The sequence below is a fragment of the Lepidothrix coronata genome, unplaced genomic scaffold, assembly GCF_001604755.1.
Source record: "Lepidothrix coronata isolate B3197 unplaced genomic scaffold, Lepidothrix_coronata-1.0 Scaffold73, whole genome shotgun sequence".
NCBI classification, from domain to species: Eukaryota; Metazoa; Chordata; class Aves; order Passeriformes; family Pipridae; genus Lepidothrix; species Lepidothrix coronata.
The window spans coordinates 2,278,251-2,298,788 of NW_016690253.1; the positions used below are offsets into that span (position 1 = coordinate 2,278,251).

The 20,538-nt window shown below is 57.8% G+C and overlaps 3 protein-coding genes across 11 annotated transcripts in view; 1 reads left to right on the forward strand and 2 right to left on the reverse strand.

The window, feature by feature from the left end:
- Positions 1 to 2,880: 2,880 nt before the first annotated feature.
- Positions 2,881 to 10,220, reverse strand: LOC108499421 (sestrin-3-like). Of its 3 annotated transcripts, none has more exons than XM_017819229.1 (9): positions 10,087 to 10,220; positions 7,216 to 7,419; positions 6,839 to 7,021; positions 6,483 to 6,719; positions 6,288 to 6,399; positions 5,961 to 6,082; positions 5,335 to 5,525; positions 4,891 to 5,035; positions 2,881 to 4,327 (listed from the first exon to the last, which is right to left on the reverse strand). In XM_017819229.1, the coding sequence occupies exons 1-9, from the start codon at positions 10,150 to 10,152 to the stop codon at positions 4,238 to 4,240; spliced, it is 1,350 nt and encodes a 449-aa protein (XP_017674718.1). In that variant the 5' UTR covers positions 10,153 to 10,220; the 3' UTR covers positions 2,881 to 4,237. The 3 variants fall into 3 exon arrangements, with proteins under 3 accessions (XP_017674718.1, XP_017674719.1, XP_017674717.1); XM_017819230.1 differs by having other exon boundaries at positions 5,946 to 6,064; positions 10,087 to 10,217; XM_017819228.1 differs by having other exon boundaries at positions 5,946 to 6,082; positions 10,087 to 10,216.
- Positions 10,221 to 11,307: 1,087 nt separating this feature from the next.
- Positions 11,308 to 16,224, reverse strand: IL2RG (interleukin 2 receptor subunit gamma). 3 transcript variants are annotated; one of them, XM_017819137.1, is made up of 9 exons: positions 15,684 to 16,224; positions 14,965 to 15,120; positions 13,960 to 14,050; positions 13,521 to 13,702; positions 13,282 to 13,424; positions 13,014 to 13,176; positions 12,504 to 12,600; positions 12,347 to 12,431; positions 11,308 to 12,245 (listed from the first exon to the last, which is right to left on the reverse strand). In XM_017819137.1, the coding sequence occupies exons 1-9, from the start codon at positions 15,772 to 15,774 to the stop codon at positions 12,042 to 12,044; spliced, it is 1,212 nt and encodes a 403-aa protein (XP_017674626.1). In that variant the 5' UTR covers positions 15,775 to 16,224; the 3' UTR covers positions 11,308 to 12,041. The 3 variants fall into 3 exon arrangements, with proteins under 3 accessions (XP_017674626.1, XP_017674624.1, XP_017674625.1); XM_017819135.1 differs by lacking the exon at positions 14,965 to 15,120; XM_017819136.1 differs by lacking the exon at positions 15,684 to 16,224 and having other exon boundaries at positions 14,965 to 15,649.
- A 602-nt stretch (positions 16,225 to 16,826) lies between these two features.
- Positions 16,827 to 20,538, forward strand: part of MED12 (mediator complex subunit 12) — a 35,036-nt gene continuing 31,324 nt past the window's right edge. For all 5 annotated transcript variants that reach the window (XM_017819231.1, XM_017819232.1, XM_017819235.1 and 2 more), the window contains exons 1-4: positions 16,827 to 16,949; positions 17,265 to 17,369; positions 18,159 to 18,350; positions 20,094 to 20,253. In XM_017819231.1, coding sequence (XP_017674720.1) covers positions 16,851 to 16,949; positions 17,265 to 17,369; positions 18,159 to 18,350; positions 20,094 to 20,253 — 556 coding nt within the window. In that variant the 5' untranslated portion in view covers positions 16,827 to 16,850. The remainder of the gene's footprint in view (positions 16,950 to 17,264; positions 17,370 to 18,158; positions 18,351 to 20,093; positions 20,254 to 20,538) is intronic.

The window sequence follows — 20,538 nt, forward strand, 5'->3', positions numbered from 1 at the left end:
GGCTTCACCTGGGAATGTCAGAGGGGTCCTTCCTTGACATAAGACAAGTAGTAATGGAGATACAGTCTGAGCCAGTGAAGCAGCTTATGAGGAATGTGCTGAAGCCCTTGAATCAAAACAGCATGTCATTGCAGCAGGTCTTCCTTCTTGCAGCTGGGATAAAGTTGGAAAATGTGCTGTTCCCTCTGCCCTGTGGGTGCTTTGTGCACCACAGCTCAGGAGAGGTCTTGCAGAAGAGGAGACCAGTTCAGAGCTTCAGTCATGTTGCTGTGGAGGCAGGTAAGGAGATCAGAGGGAAATAAGGGAATGTAGAACATGGATTCCACTGGCCTGGTTAGACACAGGGAGAGCAAGTCAGGGATATTCTAAAACTGCTGAGGGTAAAGTCTGGTTCATGAAATTGCACAGTATATGTACAGCTAAAAAGCTTGCATTCAAAGCCTTGGATACTCAATAATATCTGATAACACTCTTATTTTTCAATAGTATTCTTTATAACAGTTAATGCAAATAACTCTCGAGGGGTCTTAAGGCTGCTGCTTCAAGATTTAAGCCAATCTCCAAAAATGGGGGATGAGGAGGAGATCCTTAGGGGAACTGTCTGCCCCTCATCTGTTCCTTGGATACTTCTTTAGGGCTTCCTGCAAGCACATAATGGTAGGTGCTGTTGGAGAAACCAAGTGCTGAGGGTTTGCAGTTGTTGATTGGATCGAAGTGTGCAAAACTTCACATAGGACAGGGGACCATGCATTCCCACAGTAGCATTAACACTTTTTATGCCTATTTGAACATTGGGGCTGTGGCATTAAAGTGTTGCCAAGGAGAACAGAAAGCAGAGTAGATGCCAGGCTAGGACCTGGGTGCCTTGGCTGAGGGTTGGTTTTGGTGTGTGTGACACTGTCTTCAGTAGTCACCAAGAGCCCTGCTGTGTCCTAACAGTTCTGTGGGTTCAGTGCACCACGTTTGCACCTTTCTTACAGTCTCGGAGACCTCACAGCTCTCCCGAGTCATCACCATAAGCATTTTGACCTGTGGAGGAGTTGCCTGCAGACCAGCAGCGCATGGAGCCAGCGCAAAAAACTTTTAATGGTTTTTCTGCTCAGTTTAGTTTTTGGCCAGAATCCTGCTCTACCCCAAATGCCTGCTGGTTGATGGACACCTCTGTGCCACCAGGGATGGGACCATGTGTGAAAGCACAGCAGGGAACTCTTCTGCCCTATGTCACGTGTCCTTTGTGGTGGAGGAGCTGGGGTGTGAGGAAGGCAGGCTGGGAAATGGGGGTGTGGTGGGTGCACACTGCCTGCTCCAGAGCCATCCTCAGCTCATATGTGGTATTGTTTTCCCCTTCCCAGCTGAGGTAAAAGCAGCAGCCGTGGGCCTGATTTGTCATGGGTGGGTTGTAGGACCTGTGGCAGTACCACTGCTGCAGTGTGACTTGGTGTTCTCTGTGGGCTAGGACACACCATTCCTCTCACTGTGCAACTTGGGAATGGCTCAGCTCTTACAAAAGCAGTCCTGGCTGCACCTGCCAGCACTTTCTTTCTGCTACAGGCTTTACAAGAAACTTGGTGACTGCTTTGGACATGTGCCTACAACCTCCCCTCAGTAATTCCAGGTACAGTTGCAGTGGCCTGTCTCCCACATGGGTGTGCAGGACATCCTGGAGGGTTCCTGCAGAGGTGATGTACCTCATGTTCTCCTCCTTCCAGCCACAGAGCCATAGAGAGGAGTATCCCAGTCAAAGGGCACAGGGGGCACCAGGATAGGGGCCCAAGCGTTGAAGTTGCCAGACTCGTGGCGTGCCATGTGTGACTGCCTGAGGCTGGCAGCCTTCCCTGGCCTTGCCAGCAGCTCTGCTCATTTCTGGTCAGAGTTGACAGCCCAAGGAGCCCTTCATCTTGTTGGTGTGACTGGTGCTTGTCTGCAAGCCAGAGCGAGCTGCAGCTGCCCCAGCTCCTGCATGGCCAACCCTTTGTGCAAGTGTAGGGGGATGGGGCAAAAGGGAGCCAGTTCCATACTGGCTGGGACAGGCAGCCCTGCACCCCCAGCCAGCACTGTGTTGTCACTGCCTTGTGACAGGGAGCAGTGAGCCCTGTGGAGAACTGGCTGCTGTGGCTCATCCCAGCCCTGCAGGGGACAGAGCTGCTTTTGCAGGGACAGGAGAGAGGCTGGCAAACCAGCTGGCAGGCAGCTAGGCTGCTGTGGTTAACCACTGCTACACCTGACAGCAAGCAGTTCAGTCAGCCCCCTGATCCCTGCCCAGCCGTCACTGGGGTTGAATGATAGTACAGCAGTGCCAGTCCCAGCACTGTCTAGCCAAGCCTGGTGGCAGCTGTCCCAGAACCAGTTATCCTTGCACTGGTGCCACCGTCCCAGCACCAGTACTGACTCAGCTGGTACTGCCCAGCACCAGTTGTCCTGGCATTTTATTGCCCAGGCACCAGTTTGGCCCAGTACAAGCTGGCCCAGCCCCAGTGCAGGGGGGCACCTGCAGCATGGCTCAGGAAAGGGTTGGTCCTGGTTTCTGGCCTTGCTCCCCTGGTGCCAGCCAGCTCCTTCCTCTGGTGCGCTCATCCTTGCTGGAGCACTGCAGCCCCTTGAAAACCTTCCTCTTTTCCTATCAAACAACACTGCAGCAGTTGCTCAGCTGAGCACAAGAGGACAGAGCTGACCTGTACAGGACAGGTCCAGCCTCAGTGACAGCTGCCTGCCGTGGACCAGAGCTGTCAGCACAGGACCCCAACATGCCTGAGAATGTTGGGCTTCCTGGAGCTTGGGCCATCTCAGGGCTGCGTTCAGCCAGGCACTGTTGTCCTGCCTTCAGAGCAGCCATGCAAGGTTGAATCCCCTTCCCAACATCTGGCAGAAATAAAGCAGGCATCCATGTCAAACATAATATATTTATAGCAAAAATAGGCTTTTTCTGTAGCTTCCATACACAAGGTTTTCTCCCCGTACATTTACGCAGTAAACAGGCCGACTGAAGCAGCGTGCGCTGGCTGACTCAACAGCTGCCCTTGCTTCAGGCTCCCACTTACAACGGGTGGCTTCATCCCCCTTTTGTGGCTGCTCTCCAGAGCCTGCACTGGATCCCTCATACTTCCTCAGCCAGGGGCTGTGGCATGGCCAGGGAGCAGCCCAGGGACACAAGGGGAGCGATGGTGCACCTTCTGCCCCCCAGGCAGAGGGCAGGGCTGGTGGACAGGCTGCCTCTGTTCAAATAGGGGCAGCCCAGGGAGTCCCTCCCAGCCCAGGATCAAGGAGAAGCTTCCTGTAGCTTACCTGTGCTGTGACCACAGGCTCCTCCACCATGCTCTTAGGCAGCAAGTGACTGGGCACAGGACCTCAGCCCTCTCATGGTGTTAAGAAGATACAAACCTCATTAACTCAGGAAGCCTTCCTTGTTCCTGCCTCTGTGCTGATGGGAGGCAGAGGAGGGGCTTAGGACTGCCCAAAGTCCCCTGCAGAAACCCCCAGTGCCTGAACACTGTCAGAGACCTTCTCACCCTGCTGTTGGAGAATGCAAAGCATTAGGACACCCTGCCAGCAAGAGCTTCACAGTTTGGAGTTTGCCTTGGGTCATCTCTTTTTCATCCCAGAGGGGTTTGGCACATGGACCTAAAGGATATTACGTGCAGGCAGCAAGTGCATCCCATTGCTGTCCTGGGCTGGAGAGGGGCCCTTGCTGGGAGCCAGCATTTCTTGCTGCCTAACCACGCAACTCAGGACATTGCAACACACCCGCACGCTGCCCATGCTGTTCCCAAGTGAGAGACATCACCCCAGTGAGGACAAGTGCCCAAGGGTGGCTTTGCAAGCAGGGCAGCCACTGCAGCACAGGGAAGGAAGCCAGCTTTCCCCTCTGCCCTCCCTGTGGCACCCAGGCTCCCACAGCACCCAGGCAAGGAGCTTCTGCTCGTGGGAGAGCATCCCTCTAATTTGGCCCCAGTCCCCTATTGCTTCCCTCTCCCCCCATGTTTTTGGCAGTCCTCCTTGGACACGTTCAAGTCTCCAGCATCTCAGCAGCACGGACTTGCCTCACAGTTTGGTAATTGCACGTAACAGGGCCACTCAGTGAGCCCCACAAGGCAGGGGAGGAAAACCAACAAAAAGGAACAAGACAGTCAAGTAAACTAAATTGAGAAATCCCTCGCCGTCGGTCCCAGCGTGACGGGTCCCGCAGGAGTTCAGGGAGCGAGGACGCTGCCTGGCCCTGCCGCAGCGCAGCCCCCGCTGTCTAGGAGATCATGTACTGGGTGATGGCCTGCAATGCATACAGCAGCTCTGCCTGCATCCGGGCCTCCAGGATGAGCAGGTTCACGTGGACCTACGGGAGAAACAGGAGAGGCTCGGGCAGCTGCAGTGTGCTGTGGGCAGCGGCGCAAGCGACCGCTCACCTGGGCGAGTCTTTTGGCATGGCACAAAATGCCACCCATTTTTCCAGCTCAGGCAGCTCCCCTTTCCCCCTCCTCCCAGTCCTGCAGGCTGTGGCTGCTTCCCACAGCAACATGCCAGGGAGTCCCCTGCATACTTGGCAGCAGCATGGCAGGCTGGCACCAGCACAGTCCCCAACGGCCACAGCAGCCGCTCCTTTGAGTTACAGCTCGAAGGAGGGCTTGCCTGGAGGCACCCACTGATGGGCTACTGACCTTGGAGATCCCTGTGCTGCTGGTGGCCCCTCTGCTCGTCACACTGCGCAGCCCCATGCCATGCTAAGCCCAACTCCTCACAAACAGCCAATTTCCACAATTTCCACTCCCCCCCACCTGCCTCAGACTGGTTTGGTGGCTCAAAGATCTCCCAAACACCCCCCAAAGCACCCCAGTCTGCAGCCCCTACCCACTCCCAGCCCCACCGCAGCCACTCAGAGCCAGGGGCCAGCCATCCCACCTTTTCACTGTGCTTGAACTGCTTCCAGAACCTGTCAAACATTTCTGAGTTTGTCTTCTCTGGGTAGCAGGTTACAGTTTTAATGTAAACTTTGAGCATTCGCTCCAGGAGCTGATTCACTTCTGCATAGTCATAATCATCGTACCTGCGGGGAGCACAGGGGCGAGTCACGGCCAGCACCTTGCCTGTGGTCTGCCTGGGGCACAGCCATGGGGCAGGGGGACACATGGCAATGGCCACCAGGCACTGAAACCCTGTCCCCAAAGCTCCCTGCCCTGGCCAGAGAAGCTGAGCATCTCTTCCCTGCCTGTCCCAACATCCAGGCAGGCCATTCACCTCTGTCCCTTTTCCACGCTCATCTGCAAGACAGCCTGAGTCCCCTACCCTCCTCCCATCCGGGTCACCTCAGTTTCCTCCCCTGGACCATGAGGTTGGTTTCCCTACCTAATGCCAAACATGCAGTGGATGTAGTTCCAGATGCCCCGCTTGAAAACAGAGGGCTCACAGCCCTGCCGCTTGGCCATGGCACTGCTTTGCAGACCATCCACCATCCTGAACTTCTCATCCAGGAGATGCCCAATGTCAGAGTAGAGCCGGTTGACCAGTGAGAAGCCATGGTCTTCCCAGGAATAATCCTGTTGAGCACAGCAAGAGGCTTTTGCAACTGCAAAAAGGAGCTTGGAGCATGTTTCCAAGAACAAGGGCTGGAGACCTCAGGACGCAGCAGAATTCAGTAAGTTTGCTTGGGGGGCACCTCTGCCACAAACCATAACATCCCTTATCAGACAGCTTTTGAATGATTTTGACCCTTGCCACTGTGAGGGCCATGCAAAGAAATCATCAGCCCTTAGGGACAGAACTCATGGGTCACCTCCCTCTTCCCAACGCCAGTGGGGCAGGTCCCCTCTCAGAGCTGGGCTTTCCCACTCAGGCATTTTGCAAAAGCAGCTGTGCCAGATCCAGGCTGCATGGGCACCCCTGCCACCATTTACTGCCACGAGGAGCAGAGAGGCAGCAGCTTGGGCTGCTGCCCAGCAAGAGAGCAGGAGCCTTACCTGGACTCTGAATACCTGCGTCTGATCCTCATCGCGCCGGGCAAAATCCTGGTATCCAAAGTCAGGGTCCTGCATGTAGCATGCGAGGTTGGTGGCACCAGTGACTTCTCCATCAGGATCTGCAAGAAGGGAGAGCCCTGCAAACGGGTCAGAGCAGTGCTCAGCTGCCCTGTTCCCAGCCACAGCAGGCATCAAAAGCCAGCCCTTGCTGTGCCCCATGTGCATCCCGTGAGCCCCTCTACGAACCATACATCATGGAAAATGTAAGGCATGAGGGAGCAATACCCAGGTGTGCCATACAAACTCCCACCCTGCACACCCCCTCCGCTCCCTGCCCCTCACCTTCCTCTCGCTCCAGCTGCAGCAGCCTCATCTCCTCCCTGCCCTCGGTCTCCACATGGATCCGCTGCATGCGCTCCCGGAGGGAATCCAGCTCCATGCAGGAGTCCAGGGACTGCACAGACACAGGCTGGGGGTGAGGGCAGCAGTCGTGGCTGCACCTCCCCCTGCCCAGCACACCCACCCTCGGGGGCTCACCCGCTTGCGGTTGATGCGCAGCAGCTCCTGGCTGCAGCTGTTGCCGGCGGTGGCTTCGCAGAAGCACTGGTTCCCGAGTGACAGGGGCTTCAGGGAGCCTCGGCCCCCCAGCCCCTCGTCCTGCTCACAGCCACAGCCGAAGACAAAGCTGGCAAGTGCATGGCAGTGTGCCAGGAGGACGACAGCGTGCACCAGCTCCGCCAGCGACCAGCTCCACTCGCTGATCTTCAGCAGCTTCTGCAGAACACAGACCAGCAGTGTACCACAGGCAGGTGGGCAGGGTGCTGGCAGCCTCTGGGGACACTGCTGTCCCCCACTGCTGCCCTGGTCCCTGGCTGACAGCCCTCCCCCAGTACCTCAATGTGCTCCTTGGTGATGAGCCAGGGCCGGTGTGCCAGGATCTTGTTGATCTCGTTGAGGTTGCGGAGTTTGGGGGGGATGAATTCGAGGCCGCGCAGCCACTGGGGGTCACCCCCTGCCCGCAGGAACTGCAGCACGTGCAGGTTCACCAGGTACCGGCACTGGTGCCGGGCAGCCGCCTGCAAGGGCAGCACATCAGCATCCCCGCACCATGCAGGCACCCTGCGCCCACCTCTCACCCAACCTCCAGGACACCACAATTTTGGCCTCTGATGAGAAGCCTCTGACACAGGCTGTCTGCTGGAGGGAGAGGGGAGCCCCACAGGGCTGAGCAGAGCCCCCGTCCCCTCCGGCAGCTCCCAGTGGGGCTCACCATGATGGCGATGTAGTGCCGGCAGTCAAAGGGCAGGGGGCCATCCATGTGCATCAGGTAGTGCTGCATCTTGAGGAAGCTGTCCAGGTACTGTGGGTGGTAGCCCATCTGCTGGGTCACTGCCTCCAGCCGCCCCCGGCTCGCCAGCACCTTCACGAAGAGGAACTGGGGGCACTCAGGGTCGCTGCCGGACATCTTCACTACCTGCAGGAAACACGCTCTGCTTGGCTCTCCCCAGAGCAGCCCCTGCTGCAGCAGCCCACCCCAGCCAAGCCCAGGCTCTGCAAGGGGCAGAAATCCCCTCTCCTGGCTCAGTGCTCCCAGAAGGACACTCCTGGAGCCAGGCAGAGCACTGCTCAGCACAGGCACTGCTAGCAGGAGGACAGGTCACAAGACACACAGGTTGGCCTCTGCCTGGGAGAAGGCACTGCATGGTGAGCTGAAGCAAAGGACCAACTAGGAATGATGTTTCCTTGCAGTGATGCAGGGCTGGAGCAGGGGAAACATGACATGGAAAAACATTCTGGAATGGAGCAGCCTGTCAGCCTACCACCAGGACCCTGCACTGCCAGCACTGAGCCCTCCTGCCCAGCACCAAGATGGGGGAGAGCTGTGGAGACAGCAGAGGGGCTCTGAGGCTCCTGCCCTGGCAAGCCAAGAGGCAAGTGATGTCCTGGCACCTTCCATGTGGTCGGGAGCACACAGAGGAGCTCCCCACGTGTTGCCCAAGGAGACAGTGTGGGAGCGGTCCCGCAGGACACAGTGCAACTGTCACCAGGTGTGCCCACTGGTGAGAACACAAATGGGCCACTCGGCAAGGGGGGCCCAGACATCCCCAGAAGTGCCCACCCCAATCCCTCCCAAGAGGGTGGTGGGAGACGAGGGCAGGGATGTTGAAAAGGTGTCTGGGCAGCTGCTGTGCCCCAACGACCGTGTTGCCACAATTCCCACCCAACAGCGGGGTCTGCACCTGCAGCCTGCCCACCCCGAGCTGTGGGTGCAGCAGGTGCTAACCCCTGTCACACAGAAAGTCACAGCCCCTGCTCATCCAGGGGAGCCCAGGCAGCACCCTGGGATGCAGAGGATGCATCTTCTCTCCCAGGCTTGAACTGAAATCTCCCCTGGGAAATTGGCCCTGCTGATCCCACCGTCATGTTCCTCCCACCTGCCTCTCCAGCGCAGTCCCCCAAAGGATGGTGACTGGGGCACGGCAACCACGGTGGCATAGCAGAAAACCAGGAGCACTTCTGCAAACCACCAAAGCCATGGGGTGTGTGGCAGAGCACCCCGGGGTGAGGGGGAGACAGAGCAGTGATGAGCTGTGTGGCAGTACAGAGCAGTTGCACCCACAGAGGCAGTGCAGGAAGCAGCTCTGGCTATTTTCCGCCATCCTGCACTTCTGATGAACATACCATCGCTCAGATGTCAAGAGATTAACTCGATGACATTTGGAACATCAACTTCCTCTGGCCAAAGAGGTCCAAAAAACCCCAAAACTCAAATTAAAATGGAAAGAGATGAGGAGCACCAGCTTCTCTGTTCCACGGGGGAAGGTGCAAGCCAGAAGTGACATGTGAAAGCCCCCTGAAAAGTCCCTCTGCCTGGGGAAATGAGCTGCCATGAGGACAACCATGGGGTTACAGCCACTGGTCTTCTCCTCCTCGTAGGCAGAGGAGCTGGGGGCCCTTCCACTCCCCCTGGGGAAAGGTGGTCCACAGCAAGGAGCCATGCAACCAGCCCATGGCTCAGCCTTTGGTGCTGCCAGCTCTCCTCACTCTGCTTGTCCAGGTGGTGGTGGAGAGAGCAACTAGGCAGACACGGCTTGGAAGGAGAGGATGAAGGAAGGTGCAAGGCAAGCTCCGACCTCGGCCTCTCTCCTGCCCACTCCCAAAGGTACCAGCTCAGCCCAGGGTGTCTCCTACCGGGACCACCTGCCACATTCCCGCACTCCTGCCTCCCCAGCCTCTCGCATTGCTCCCAGTGCCACCTTGCTCACCTTCCTCGGCCACAATCCTCCTCCTCCTCCTCCCCTGCACCCACTCGCACCCCTGGGCGGTGGGAACATCGCCTCCCTCCCCGGGGAGGCTTTCCTCTATCCAAGCCCCCTGAACCCCAACAGGCACCTCGACCCCGCACCCACCACCAACCTCGCCCCCTCCCCACCCGGCGGTGCTGCCAGGGGAGCGGTACCCCGGTGCTCCCGCTCGGCAGCCATGAGCACAAAAAGGCGGCAGGAGTCTGGAGGAGCCCGGCCGGCCGGGAGCGAGCCCGAGCAGCACCGGGATGCGCAGAGAGGGTCATCCCCGCCGGGGCTCCATCCCTCCGCCAGGAGAGACCGTGGCTCCGCCGGTACCGGTGGCCCCGCCGGTGGCATTCTCTGGAGATGCTGCCGCGGCGGCACCTCTCGCCCAGCCCCTCCGGCCCGGGTTTCGAGGGGACGGGCGAAGTGCCCGCGGCAGGGGCTCCCCCGGCGGTGCCCGGGGCCGGTACCCGGGGCCCATTGTGCGGGCGGCGGCGGCGGCAGCGCCCCCGGCGGGCGGCGCGGGCAGTGCAGGCGGAGAGAGAAAAACAAGTTTGATTGGCAGTGATGGAGCCACGGCGCCTCCCGCATCCCGCACAAAGGGGACGGGGACGGAGCCGCCGCACCGGCACCGGCACCGCGACCGGCACCGGCACCGCCACCAACCCGCCGGCCGCGGCACCGTGAGAGCGCAGCCTCACCCCACCGGCCCCGCGCACCGCCAGCGGGCAGCGGGAATGTCCCGGCCTGTCGGTGCCGCAGCCGTGCCGGGCCGGTGGCGGCCAGCAGGGCGAAGCCCGGTGCTCCGGTACGGGCTGCCGGTGGCGGTGGCGCGGCGGGGCGGGTCCTACCTGCCCCGGCAGCCGCTGGCATCGGCTTCCTCGGGGGTGCTCCACGCTCTGGGGACACACGATCATGGTGAGCCCGTGCCGTGCCGTGCCCGCGGTGCCGGTGCCGGTGCCGGTGCCGGTGGCAGTGCCGGGGCAGCGCCGGCTCCGCCGCGGGCACGGGGGGCGGGCCCGCCTGCGCCAATCGCCGCCGCCAGGGGGCGGCCTCCGCCGCGCCGGTGGGCGGGGCCGGGCAGTGCCGCTGTCAGCGCCGGACACGCCCCCAGCGGGCCGGGATCGGGATCGGGATCGGGAACGGGAACGGCGCTGGGGACCAGCGCTGCTGAGCAGAGCCTGAGCGGGGGCCAGCCTGGAGAGCTCATCGCTCTCTACAACTCCCTGACAGGAGGTTGTAGCCAGGTGCGGCGTTGGGCTCTTCTCCCGGGCAACCAGCGACAGAACGGCTGGACATAAGTCTTAAGCTGCACCACGGGAGGTTTAGGTTGGACATTAGGAGGAAATTCTTCACAGAAAGGGTGGTCAGGCATTGAAATGAGCTGCCCAGGGAGGTGGTGGAGTCACCATCCCTGGAGGTGTTTAAAAAAAGGCTGGATGTCTTACTTGCACTTGGTGCCATAGTCTTAGTTGATGTGGTGATGGTCAGTCGTAGGTTGGACTCGATGATCTCAGAGGTCTTCTCCAACCTGATTGATTCTGTGATTCTGTAAGAGCAGCTGCAGGACGCTGCAGCCGGTGTTGGCCAGAAAGCTCTGGTCTCCTGCAGGGACAGCAGCCGTGCCTGAGGGCAGCAGGTGGCCCTGGCAGTGGCTGCAGAGCCCAGAGCCGAGCCCACTGCACAGGGAGGCCACAGCACATCACCCCGTGTGCAGGGAGCAGCGTGGGACAGCCAGGAGGGGACTCATCAGCATGCTTGATGATGATTGATGCCAGCCTGGGACAGTGGGGCTGGGATGGTGGGGCTGGCTCCTGCATCACAACATGTGCAAGGCCAGAGGTGTTCAGGAGGTGGGGCTCCACTGGTGCTTCCCCCAGACCCTGTGTGACAAGCCTGGACAAGCCCCTGGTGGCCAGAGCTTTATTGCCACGGGAAACCTGGGGAGCAGGCAAGGAGCAGCGAGGCCTTGGGGGAACTGCCAGGCTTGCCCAGGGCCCCAGGGTAACACAGTGGCTTGCGGTCTGAGCTGGTAGAGGCAGGACACAGGAACAACCACAAAACCACGGATAAAAGGCAAAGAGGAAATTTATTTTCATTATCTTGAGGACTGGAGGATCCCCCAAGCAGCACCTGGGCAGAGGCAGACAAGCAGGGATGCAGGTACTGTGGAGCTTGGCCTGTGCTGGAGAATCACTGAACCTGCTGTTTTTGCCTGTTTATCAAGGATTTGTGCAGTCCTGGTTTACCACTGTGATTTGATCTTTCCCATAGCAGGGCAGGAATCTCAAGCATGTTAAATAAGGTGCCACTAAGTCTATCACAAGCCTGTGTTATCTAAACACAGAAGTTCTACTTGCCAAACACACAAGGCTAAACATCTAAGAGTATGGTATATATGTTTTTCTACACCCAGCTGCAAGTCACTTGAACATGTTTACAATACTCTTCAGGTGTCTTCCATTATTTTTCCACTCTTGTTCTCCCTGGCACTCCTCATCCCCCATGTCCCCATCAGTTTGCCAGTGGCCCCTGCCTGCTTGCCAGGACACGTCCCTGGGTGTGCTTGTGGGCACCAGTGCACCACCAGTGCCCCCAGTGCAGCCCCCAGGGCACCCAGCACACCGTGCTCCCCCAGCACCTGCAGTGCAGTGCAGCCCCTGTGTCATGGGGGGCTGAGTGTGGCCATGGCAGGAAGCAAAACCAGGGGCAGCTGGGGGAGGCATGGCAGGAGCAGGGAGCAGGGCCTGCAGAGCAGTGAGGTTTTGGCAGCAAAGCTGTGCAGCGTGGGGGGTGCAGGAGTGTGTCACACTCTCCCATAGCTGTTCTTGTAGGGGCTGTGCTCGCCGGGGGCAGGTGAGGCCGAAGGCATCACAGACGGTGGGGGGTTGCTGCTCTCCCAGAGGGGATCGTAGCTGTCCTTGGGTGGCAGCTCACTCACATAACAGATGTTCTCGCTGTAGTTGGGCTTGAAGCTCTCCACAACATCCTTGGGGACTCCAGCCCATTCCTGCAGGGAACAGAGCAGAGTGAGAGGAGCCACCACCCAGCCCAGCCCCAACCCCACGGTGCAGGGCGAGCCCAGGGCAGGGCCGTCTGCACCCGCCTTACCTGGAAGTTGCCGTTGTGGGTGATGAAGAGCTCATCGAAATTCTTGCTGGGGTTGGGAATTCGGGGCATTAGGATGACCCATACCCTGTGTGAGAGAGGTTTGTCAGAGGGGAAGAGCCCCAATGCTGCTGCCCCCCCATCAGCTCCCCACACTCACCTTTCCATGCGCACCAGCAGGATGACAAGGACCAGCAAGATCACGCAGGAGGCAATGGGGATCAAGACTGTGTGGATCCAGAACCAGTGGACTGTGCCTGGAAAGAACCAAGGTGACACTGATGCCCAGACAGTACACCATCACAGCAATGGGTGGCCATGGCATTGTTCTGGGAGCAGAGGATAGAGAAGGGGCCCGCCTCCAAGCCCTGCCACACTACCACCAAAACTGGCTGGTGACCCTGTCCTGGCCCAGCAGTGCCAGGGCAGCCCTCCAGTGCTAAGAAACCCCTGGCAAAAGTCAGCAGGTCCCACTGCTGGGGTGTATTTGGCTTCCAGAAGTACAAAGCAGCAGGGGCTGATGCTGCTGCCTGCACTCCAGGTGCCCGGACGGGTCTTGCCCCTACAGCTGCCACCTCAGGCCAGCTCTCTACTTGCTTGGCCATCCCTCACCTGCTGAGCCCTGCCATGCTTCAGTCCATCCCATCCCACTACAGCCCCCAGGACCTACTCTTGCTGGTGGAGTTGCTGCCCCAGACCACGGGAACGCTCCACTCGCTCCAGAGCTGGGTCCTGCCGCAGTATTTGTTGACCTTGCTGCGCACATAGAAGGTGTAGAACTTCTTGTAGTCCACGCTGGGTAAGGAGAAGACATCTCCATTCACCGAGATCTCCTGCAGAGACATGAGCCATGGCTGTGGGCTGGGACTGCCATGGAGGCTGGTGTACAGCTCCTCCCTAGGCACAGCCACAAGGGTGCCGTGCCCAGGGGCTCTCACCATCCAGTCGGTGTCCTTGTTGCTCTTGTACTTCACGGCGTGCTCCAGGCACTTGGCTTTGGGGTATGTGGTGGCCCAGGTCAGCTGCAGCTGGTTGTTGCTCATGTTGTGGATGGTCAGGTTGACGGGCGCATCTGGTTTCACTGCAGGTGAATGCCTGGTGAGTGCTGGCCCCATGGCCCCATGGCCCTGCTGCCAGCTGGGACCTGATGGGTCAGCCCTGGGGGACCAATCTGTACCCAGGTCCTGCAGCTCCATGCGCTTGCTGATCTCCAGGGTGCTGCCGCCCATGCTGGCTTTGAGAAGGACGTGGAAAGGCTGGAACTGGATGATCTCGTTCTGGTTGAAGTGGCAGCCGACTCTGATGTCCTGGTCCTGCCGGTAATGCTTGCACTCCACCTTGTTGGATGTGTTCCTGTACCTGTGCCACAGGGAGTTACCGGGGCTCCCCAAGGCCTCACATGCCCCAGCCCTCCTGGGGACCCCTCTCCCCAACACTTCCCATCCTGCTTGCCCTGGAGACAGAGCCTGCCCCACCCTGGGCTTGTGGAGGACAGAGCCTGCCCCACCCTGGGCTTGTGGAGGAGGAGCAGCCTGATGGGACCAGCGATGCTGGCAGTAGCCCCCCTGCATGGGGACCCACCACTGGACACCAGGCTGTGGAGCGGGGACACCTACCAGTAGTAGAGGGAGTAGTTGGCCTTGAGTGTCTCTCTGCTCCCCCACGTGCAGTTCATGTACTCCTCGTTGAAGAGGACACACTTCACCTCTGCAAATGACAGACACTGCTGGGCATCGTGGTGGTGGGAGGCTGTGCCAGGGCCCAGGGGTGCACCGGGGAGACACGGCACATGTCAAGGTCCCTGCATATCCCTATGAGCCTTTCTCCATCTTAGCCAAACAAGCCCATCTCTTTCTGGCATAGCTGTGTTGGTGACGCCTGGGCTGCCAGCAGCCCCACATCTTCCTCTAAAGGACTGCTGTCTCTCCCACATCTGTGCTGTTGGCTTTTCATGCTGTGGATGTGGTGTTTCACCCTGAGTCCTCCATCTACTCCCCTTAGTCACCCCACAGCTGCTGTTTGCAGCTCCTCGGTGTGGGGCAGGATACAAATCCCTCTCTGCCAACCCATTTTGTTTGTCCCATGAGAAAATCAGAGGGGGTTTTTTTTCAGTATTTATGCCTGGTGTCTCCATCCTGGCTAAATTCATCTCACTGTTACCCTTTTGGGTGCTTGCGGGTGCTCATGTGTCTCTGTGTCTGGGTGATCAAGGCTGTGCAGGGCTGCTTCCCACCACAGCCCCTCCACCACAGGCTGAGCCTCTGAGTCTCCATCTCTGCAGGAAACTCATGCTGCCTCCTCTGCCCTCTCCTTCTGCTGCACTGTGCCAGGCCTGGTTCTTACCCACGTAGCCACATCCTGGGCTGGCAGGAGGCTGCAGGGCCACAGCAGTAGTGCTGGTCCCATCAGTTATGACACCACAGTCTGCTCTGGTGCTCAGAAGCACAACTCGCTGAGGGATGAGCTGCTCTGATGGACTGAGACACCTCACAGAGCTCTCTCAAGTGCCAGCCCAGCTGCTGGTGGCTGAGAGCTGTCCTGCAGACTCACAGAAAATGAGAGGTTTTCCCCCTAAAAACCAAGCAATGGGACATCTGGTCCCACCCAAGGTCCAAACTCACCAGCCAGAACTGCAGGAGCAGGAAAAAGCCAGAGCCAGGCTTTTCGGAGCTGTAGTGTAACACAATGCAGCAAACAGGCTGCGCTCTGGCTGTTTCCACACATGAAGATGAAGGACATCTTCCCAGCAGCCCAGGAGGTCCAGGGATACAGAGGGACTGTGTTTCCACAGAAAGCTGTTGTTTTGCTGACAGCCAGCCAAGAGGTGGATTTTTTCCCAGAAAACAATGGCTGGGATGAGGGTGCCAGGTGGAAAGAGAAGCTGCTGTCTCCCTTCCTGTGCATCTCCTTCCTGTGCACAGCACTGCTGACGTGACCAGGATGGAAAGGGCAGATCCACTAGGCCGCCAGCCTGGCCAGCACCCATGGATAGCATGGGCCTGCCAGTAGAGTAATGGGGCCAGGAGCGCTGCAGGACTAGTAGCCATGGGGCTGGTGGTGTCAGCAACGCTCCATCGCTGGGGTGGGAGCAAGGACACCCAACGGGGCTCCCTGGCACAGCCTGTCTCTCCTGGCAGTCCCTTTGCAAGGGGCCATGTATGTGCCGGGGGTCCTGCGGCACACTGGGTGGTCGCAGGGTCTCTGGTGCACCCCCCCAACAGCGCGCCAGCCCACACAGCCCCACATCCTGCCCTCCTTGCCCGCCATCACTGGCTCCATCCTCACCCACAGTGGGGATCTGCGGCCTCCCACCTCCCCATGGGCCCATGTGCCCCCTTACCTGGCTGGCTGTGGGCAGCAGCAGGGCAGGGGTCCGGCCCACAGAGGAGGAGGAGGAGGACAGGCACCAGGAAGGTGGCAAGAGCTGCCATGGTGGGGTGGGGCTGGCCATGGGGCGCATGCGAACAGCCCCATGCAGGGCTGTGGCTTCCGCCCTCGCTTCCTGCCCCACGCACCGCCTGCACCGAGGGGCCCACCCCATGTGCTGCTCCAGGGCCACTCTGATGGGGACCACAGCTCACCCCAGGGGGGGCCCATGGCTCATCCCACTTGGACCCCACGGCTCATACCACTGGGAACCCACGGCTCACCCCAGTGGGATCCCACAGATCCCACTGCAATCCCACGGCTCATCCCACTGGGACCCCATGGCTCACCCCAGTGGGATCCCACAGATCCCACTGGAACCAGACGGCCCATCCCTCTGGGATTCCCGTTTCCTTCTGCCATGTCCCCGTGGTTCGCTCCGCCTTGCCGCAGGGATCACCCCACGGGGCTGTCCCCAAGAGCGGGACAGCTGAGGGGATCCCAATCTGCAGCCCAGCCGGCTCCCTGGGAACCGGGCGGCACCGGGGCAGTCCCGGCGGGGCTGTGTGTGTGTGACAGCACCGCCGGTGTCCGGGGAGCCGGGGACGATGCAGCGGTGGCCGCAGGGGGGGTGTCTGTGGCCGAGGTCGTCCGGGTGTCGGGACCGCCGTGGAAGGTGGGGGGTGTTGTTGGTCACGGGCCCTTCGGGCCGCCACGTCCTTCTTCGGCACTTTCCGGCGCCGCTCGGGACTCTCCGTCCACCCCGAGTCCGGCTTCGTGTCTCTCCGGCAGCGCTCGGGAATCTCCGTTCTCTCGGCTTCGCTTCGGGTCTCTCCGTCTGTGCTCGGACCTTTTCGTGTTTACTCGGCCCGGCCTCGGCGACACTCGGGTCTCTCCGGTGACACTCGGGACTGTCCGTTCTTTCTCGGCCCAGCTTCGGGTCTCTCCGGCGTCACTCGGGTCTCTCCGGCAGCACTCGTGCCTCTCCGGCGGCGCTCGGGACTGCCCGTCCTCCCTCGGCGCGTCTTCGGCGGCTCTCGGGCCGTGCCGCCGGTCCCCGCCGTGCCCGGCGCAGCGCGCAGCGCGCAGGCGCGGGCGGCCCCGGCGGCCCTTGTTGTGGCCCGGCCGCCCCCGCCCGGCCATGGCGGCCTTCGGCGTCCTCAGCTACGAGCACCGCCCGCTCAAGCGCCCGCGCCTCGGCCCGCCCGACGTGTACCCGCAGGACCCCAAGCAGAAGGAGGTGAGGGAGCCTTGGGGGGACGCAGGGTGCGGGACCGCCGCGCTGCGCCCGGACCTGGGGAGGCGGCGGGGCGGCCGGGCGGGGGTCGGGAGCGGGGCCCGTCCCGCCGGGCCCGCGGGATGGGGGCGCTGGGCGGGCCGGGGGGGCCGCTGTCCCGGTGTCCCGCACTGCCCTGGGAGGGGCGGGGCAGGGCGGCGGGGGCCGGGGGAGCAGCCGAGCCTGGCCTCGCTCGGCCCCCGCTCTGGGGACGGAGGCGGCGGCGGTGGGCGCGGAGGGGCCGCGCCGGGCCCCGCTGACCGTCCTTCCCCCCCGCAGGATGAGCTGACTGCGCTGAATGTCAAGCAAGGCTTCAATAACCAGCCGGCGGTCTCCGGGGACGAGCACGGCAGTGCCAAAAATGTCAATTTCAACCCGGCGAAGGTGAGACGGGGCCTTTAGCAGGGTGGGCTGCGGGATCCTGGACAGCCCTGGGTCTTACTTCCTTCTCTGTGCCGAGAGCCAGGAGACCTTTTCCTTTAGAATGAGTGATTTTAGGACCTGACCCTCTCTTTCTTTGCAGTCCAAGTTCTGCATTCTTTTAGAACTGTCTCCCACCTCTGCAAGAGAGTTCCTACTTTGCTCTATACATCTTAGGGGCAGGTCTGTATCTGCAGTCTCAGTAAAACCAGCATCTGGGACTCCCCATACTCTGCAGTTAAAGCAGAAGGCTATGATCCCAGGAGAGGGAAAGTTCTTACTGGTTTGGTTACATCATGCTCACGGTAAAAGAGAAGTAAGATTTCTTGAAACATCTGGCAGTTCAAACAGGGGAGTTACATAACGGGCTTCAACTCTGTTTTTCCAGTCTCTGAAATCAAGATGTTGACTTCCTGGCCTCCCCAACAGAAGGACTAGTAATGACCTGGGTTGGAAGGCAATCAATGAGCACAGGATATTTGTTTTTCTTGGCTGATTTCTGTCTGAGAAGCACCTTCTGTCTGGTTTGATAGGTATTTATGAAGTGCTGTGTCCATCTCCAGTCCCTGCTTGGTTATTGTATGAGTTGTCTGGAAGCATTCATCTCTGCAAGCATAACAAAGGAATTTACTGGCAGTTTTTTTGTGTTTCAAAAGTCGATGCTTCTGGTAGAAGTGATAAAAAAGGTTTTAAGCACACAGAAAACAGATCTTTGAGTCGTGAAATGTAATTAATCCTTTTTTTCTCTTTCAGATCAGCTCGAATTTCAGCAGTATTATTGCAGAAAAGCTGCGGTGCAACACACTGCCTGACACAGGGAGGCGGAAACCCCAGGTGAACCAGAAGGATAACTTTTGGCTGGTGACAGCACGTTCTCAGAGTGCCATAAACAACTGGTTCACAGACCTGGCTGGAACTAAGCCCCTCACTCACCTTGCAAAGAAGGTATGCTACAGGAGAGGTGTCCTGGCAGGGAAGAGAATTTAATCTGGGCTTTTTTCTGAAGTGTTTCTGAAGGTTTTTACTGTTTGGAGAAGTTTCTTATCTGTACATCTCGTGTAGTTTTCAGCTTGAAGAGTGGATCCAGGATTTGTAGAACCCTGACTGTAGTCATCCCCACTCAGAGAACTGGTCCCTTGTCTGTTGTTTGAAGGTGTGTCCAGCTTTGCCTTTTGGCTTGTAGGACACGACTGATTTATTTTAAGGTTTAGATGTTTTTCAGAAGAGCTGCCACTGTTGCCTTTGGTCTGTTGTTTAGATTAGGACATTTCTGTTGTGGAGGGTTTCTCAGGTTGTCAAAAGCCATAGTGAGAACTCCTGAAAATAATCAGCTAAGTGACTTACCAGACTTCTGTTGCAGTGATTTGTTTCTGGTTTTAAGCTGAGGAGAGGATATGTGCTATCACTTGGTCTCAGCCAGGCTACAGCATTTCTGTGCCCTGGGCTCTAGGGGTAGATATTTCCCTTGTAGCCTTGAATTCTGTAGAGTATGAAAAAAGGGTCTCCCTGCATTTTATCAGGCCCGACAGCAAGGGGAGAGAACTCTCTCTCAGGGGAGGCACATAAACAAGGAACTTGGGAATCTGGTACGCCTTGTGGAAAAACAGAACTCCCAGTTGTGAAATGGCAGTGGAGCACATAGTTTAGAAGATGGAATTTGCCTGTTCCTTGAGGTCCTGAGTCATTCTTGAGAGGAAATAAAGTAATCAGACTTTCCCGCAATCTGTCTCTTTATAAACTTAGTCCTTGTGTCTTTCTTTGGCTGTTTGCTGCCAGTTTCCTGAGGTCATTGTGAAAGCTTGAACCTTTCAAGGCTTTCCCCAGTTTTCCTGCAATGGGATCCATCAGTTACTGTGGATTTAGATGGGAAGGCAGCAACTGTCAGTAGCCAAGTAGTCTGTGCCTTTATGTCTTAGAGGAATCAGAGTAATTGGGAAGAACGTGAGAAGCATAGCAGGTAAATAATTGAATTGTCAGTAGTTCAGGGACTTAAAGGTATCTACCAAATGGGCCTATTCTTTGGGAATTTGTTTCATTCCTTATGTATGCTCTCCAGAGTATTGTGTGGAAATGAGCCCCACAGCTGTACTTTTTCCTGTGATGTGTTGTTGCTTCCTGGTTTATAGATCTGCACTCTGATGATTTCACTGCTATCCTCCTGTGTTGGATCTTGAATTTTGAATCTTGGATTAATGAATTCCTTCCTACTATGTTACTCAATTCTGTTTCTCACAGTCTCCTGTGGGGTATTCATGATATTACAAAACTTTTGTTACCACTGTGCTTTGTTTACAAAGTGAAGAGTCCTGTCTTCAGTCTGTACAGCAGATACTCTGTTTCTGACTCAGTCCTTAGTCTGTATCTTTTGTAGTTGTTTAGAGGCTGTCTGGAGGATGGCCTCCAAGATGTTTGCAGCATTCAGGGCATGGATTTACAGTGATGTAATTATGTTTTCTCCCTTCTTTCAATTTGTTTTCTTTCTGTTTATACTGAAACGCAGCTCTGGTACTGGTGCCTTCTGACCAGAAGTGAATTTTTGCAGTAGGCTTTTTGAGATACAGAGCAACACAGTAGCCTCTTACCTTTTTACCTTTTTCACAGCTTGCAGCACCTGCAGCAGATGTAGCTGCTTTGGAATAGTTCCCATCCAAGTCCTTGGCTCATTTCTCCCTCTCCATCCTGTTATAGGTGCCCATCTTTAGCAAGAAGGAAGAAGTCTTTGGTTATTTGGCAAAATACACCGTTCCAGTAATGAGAGCAGCATGGCTTATCAAAATGACTTGTGCCTATTATGCTGCCATCACAGAAACCAAGGTGAAAAAGCGTCATGTCATTGATCCCTTCATTGGTAAGCACTTTGTGTGAAGCACTGATTTTGTCCATCACAGGTGTTTCCTTCTCAGCCTGCTCTTGATTAGGAAGAGGTAGCCTGAAAATCCGTATAAACTTGTTTCCTGCTGATAAGTCCTTGTGTGCTTTATGTGCATAACTGAAACAGGCCCACCTGTGAGGGTACACTGTTGAAAAATAAGTCTTACAGCCACAAACACTTCCTGAGAGCCTACCTCTGCTTTCTCCCAGTTAAATTCTGAGCTCCTTTGCAGTATAACCTGGTTTTTTTTTACCTTACAAA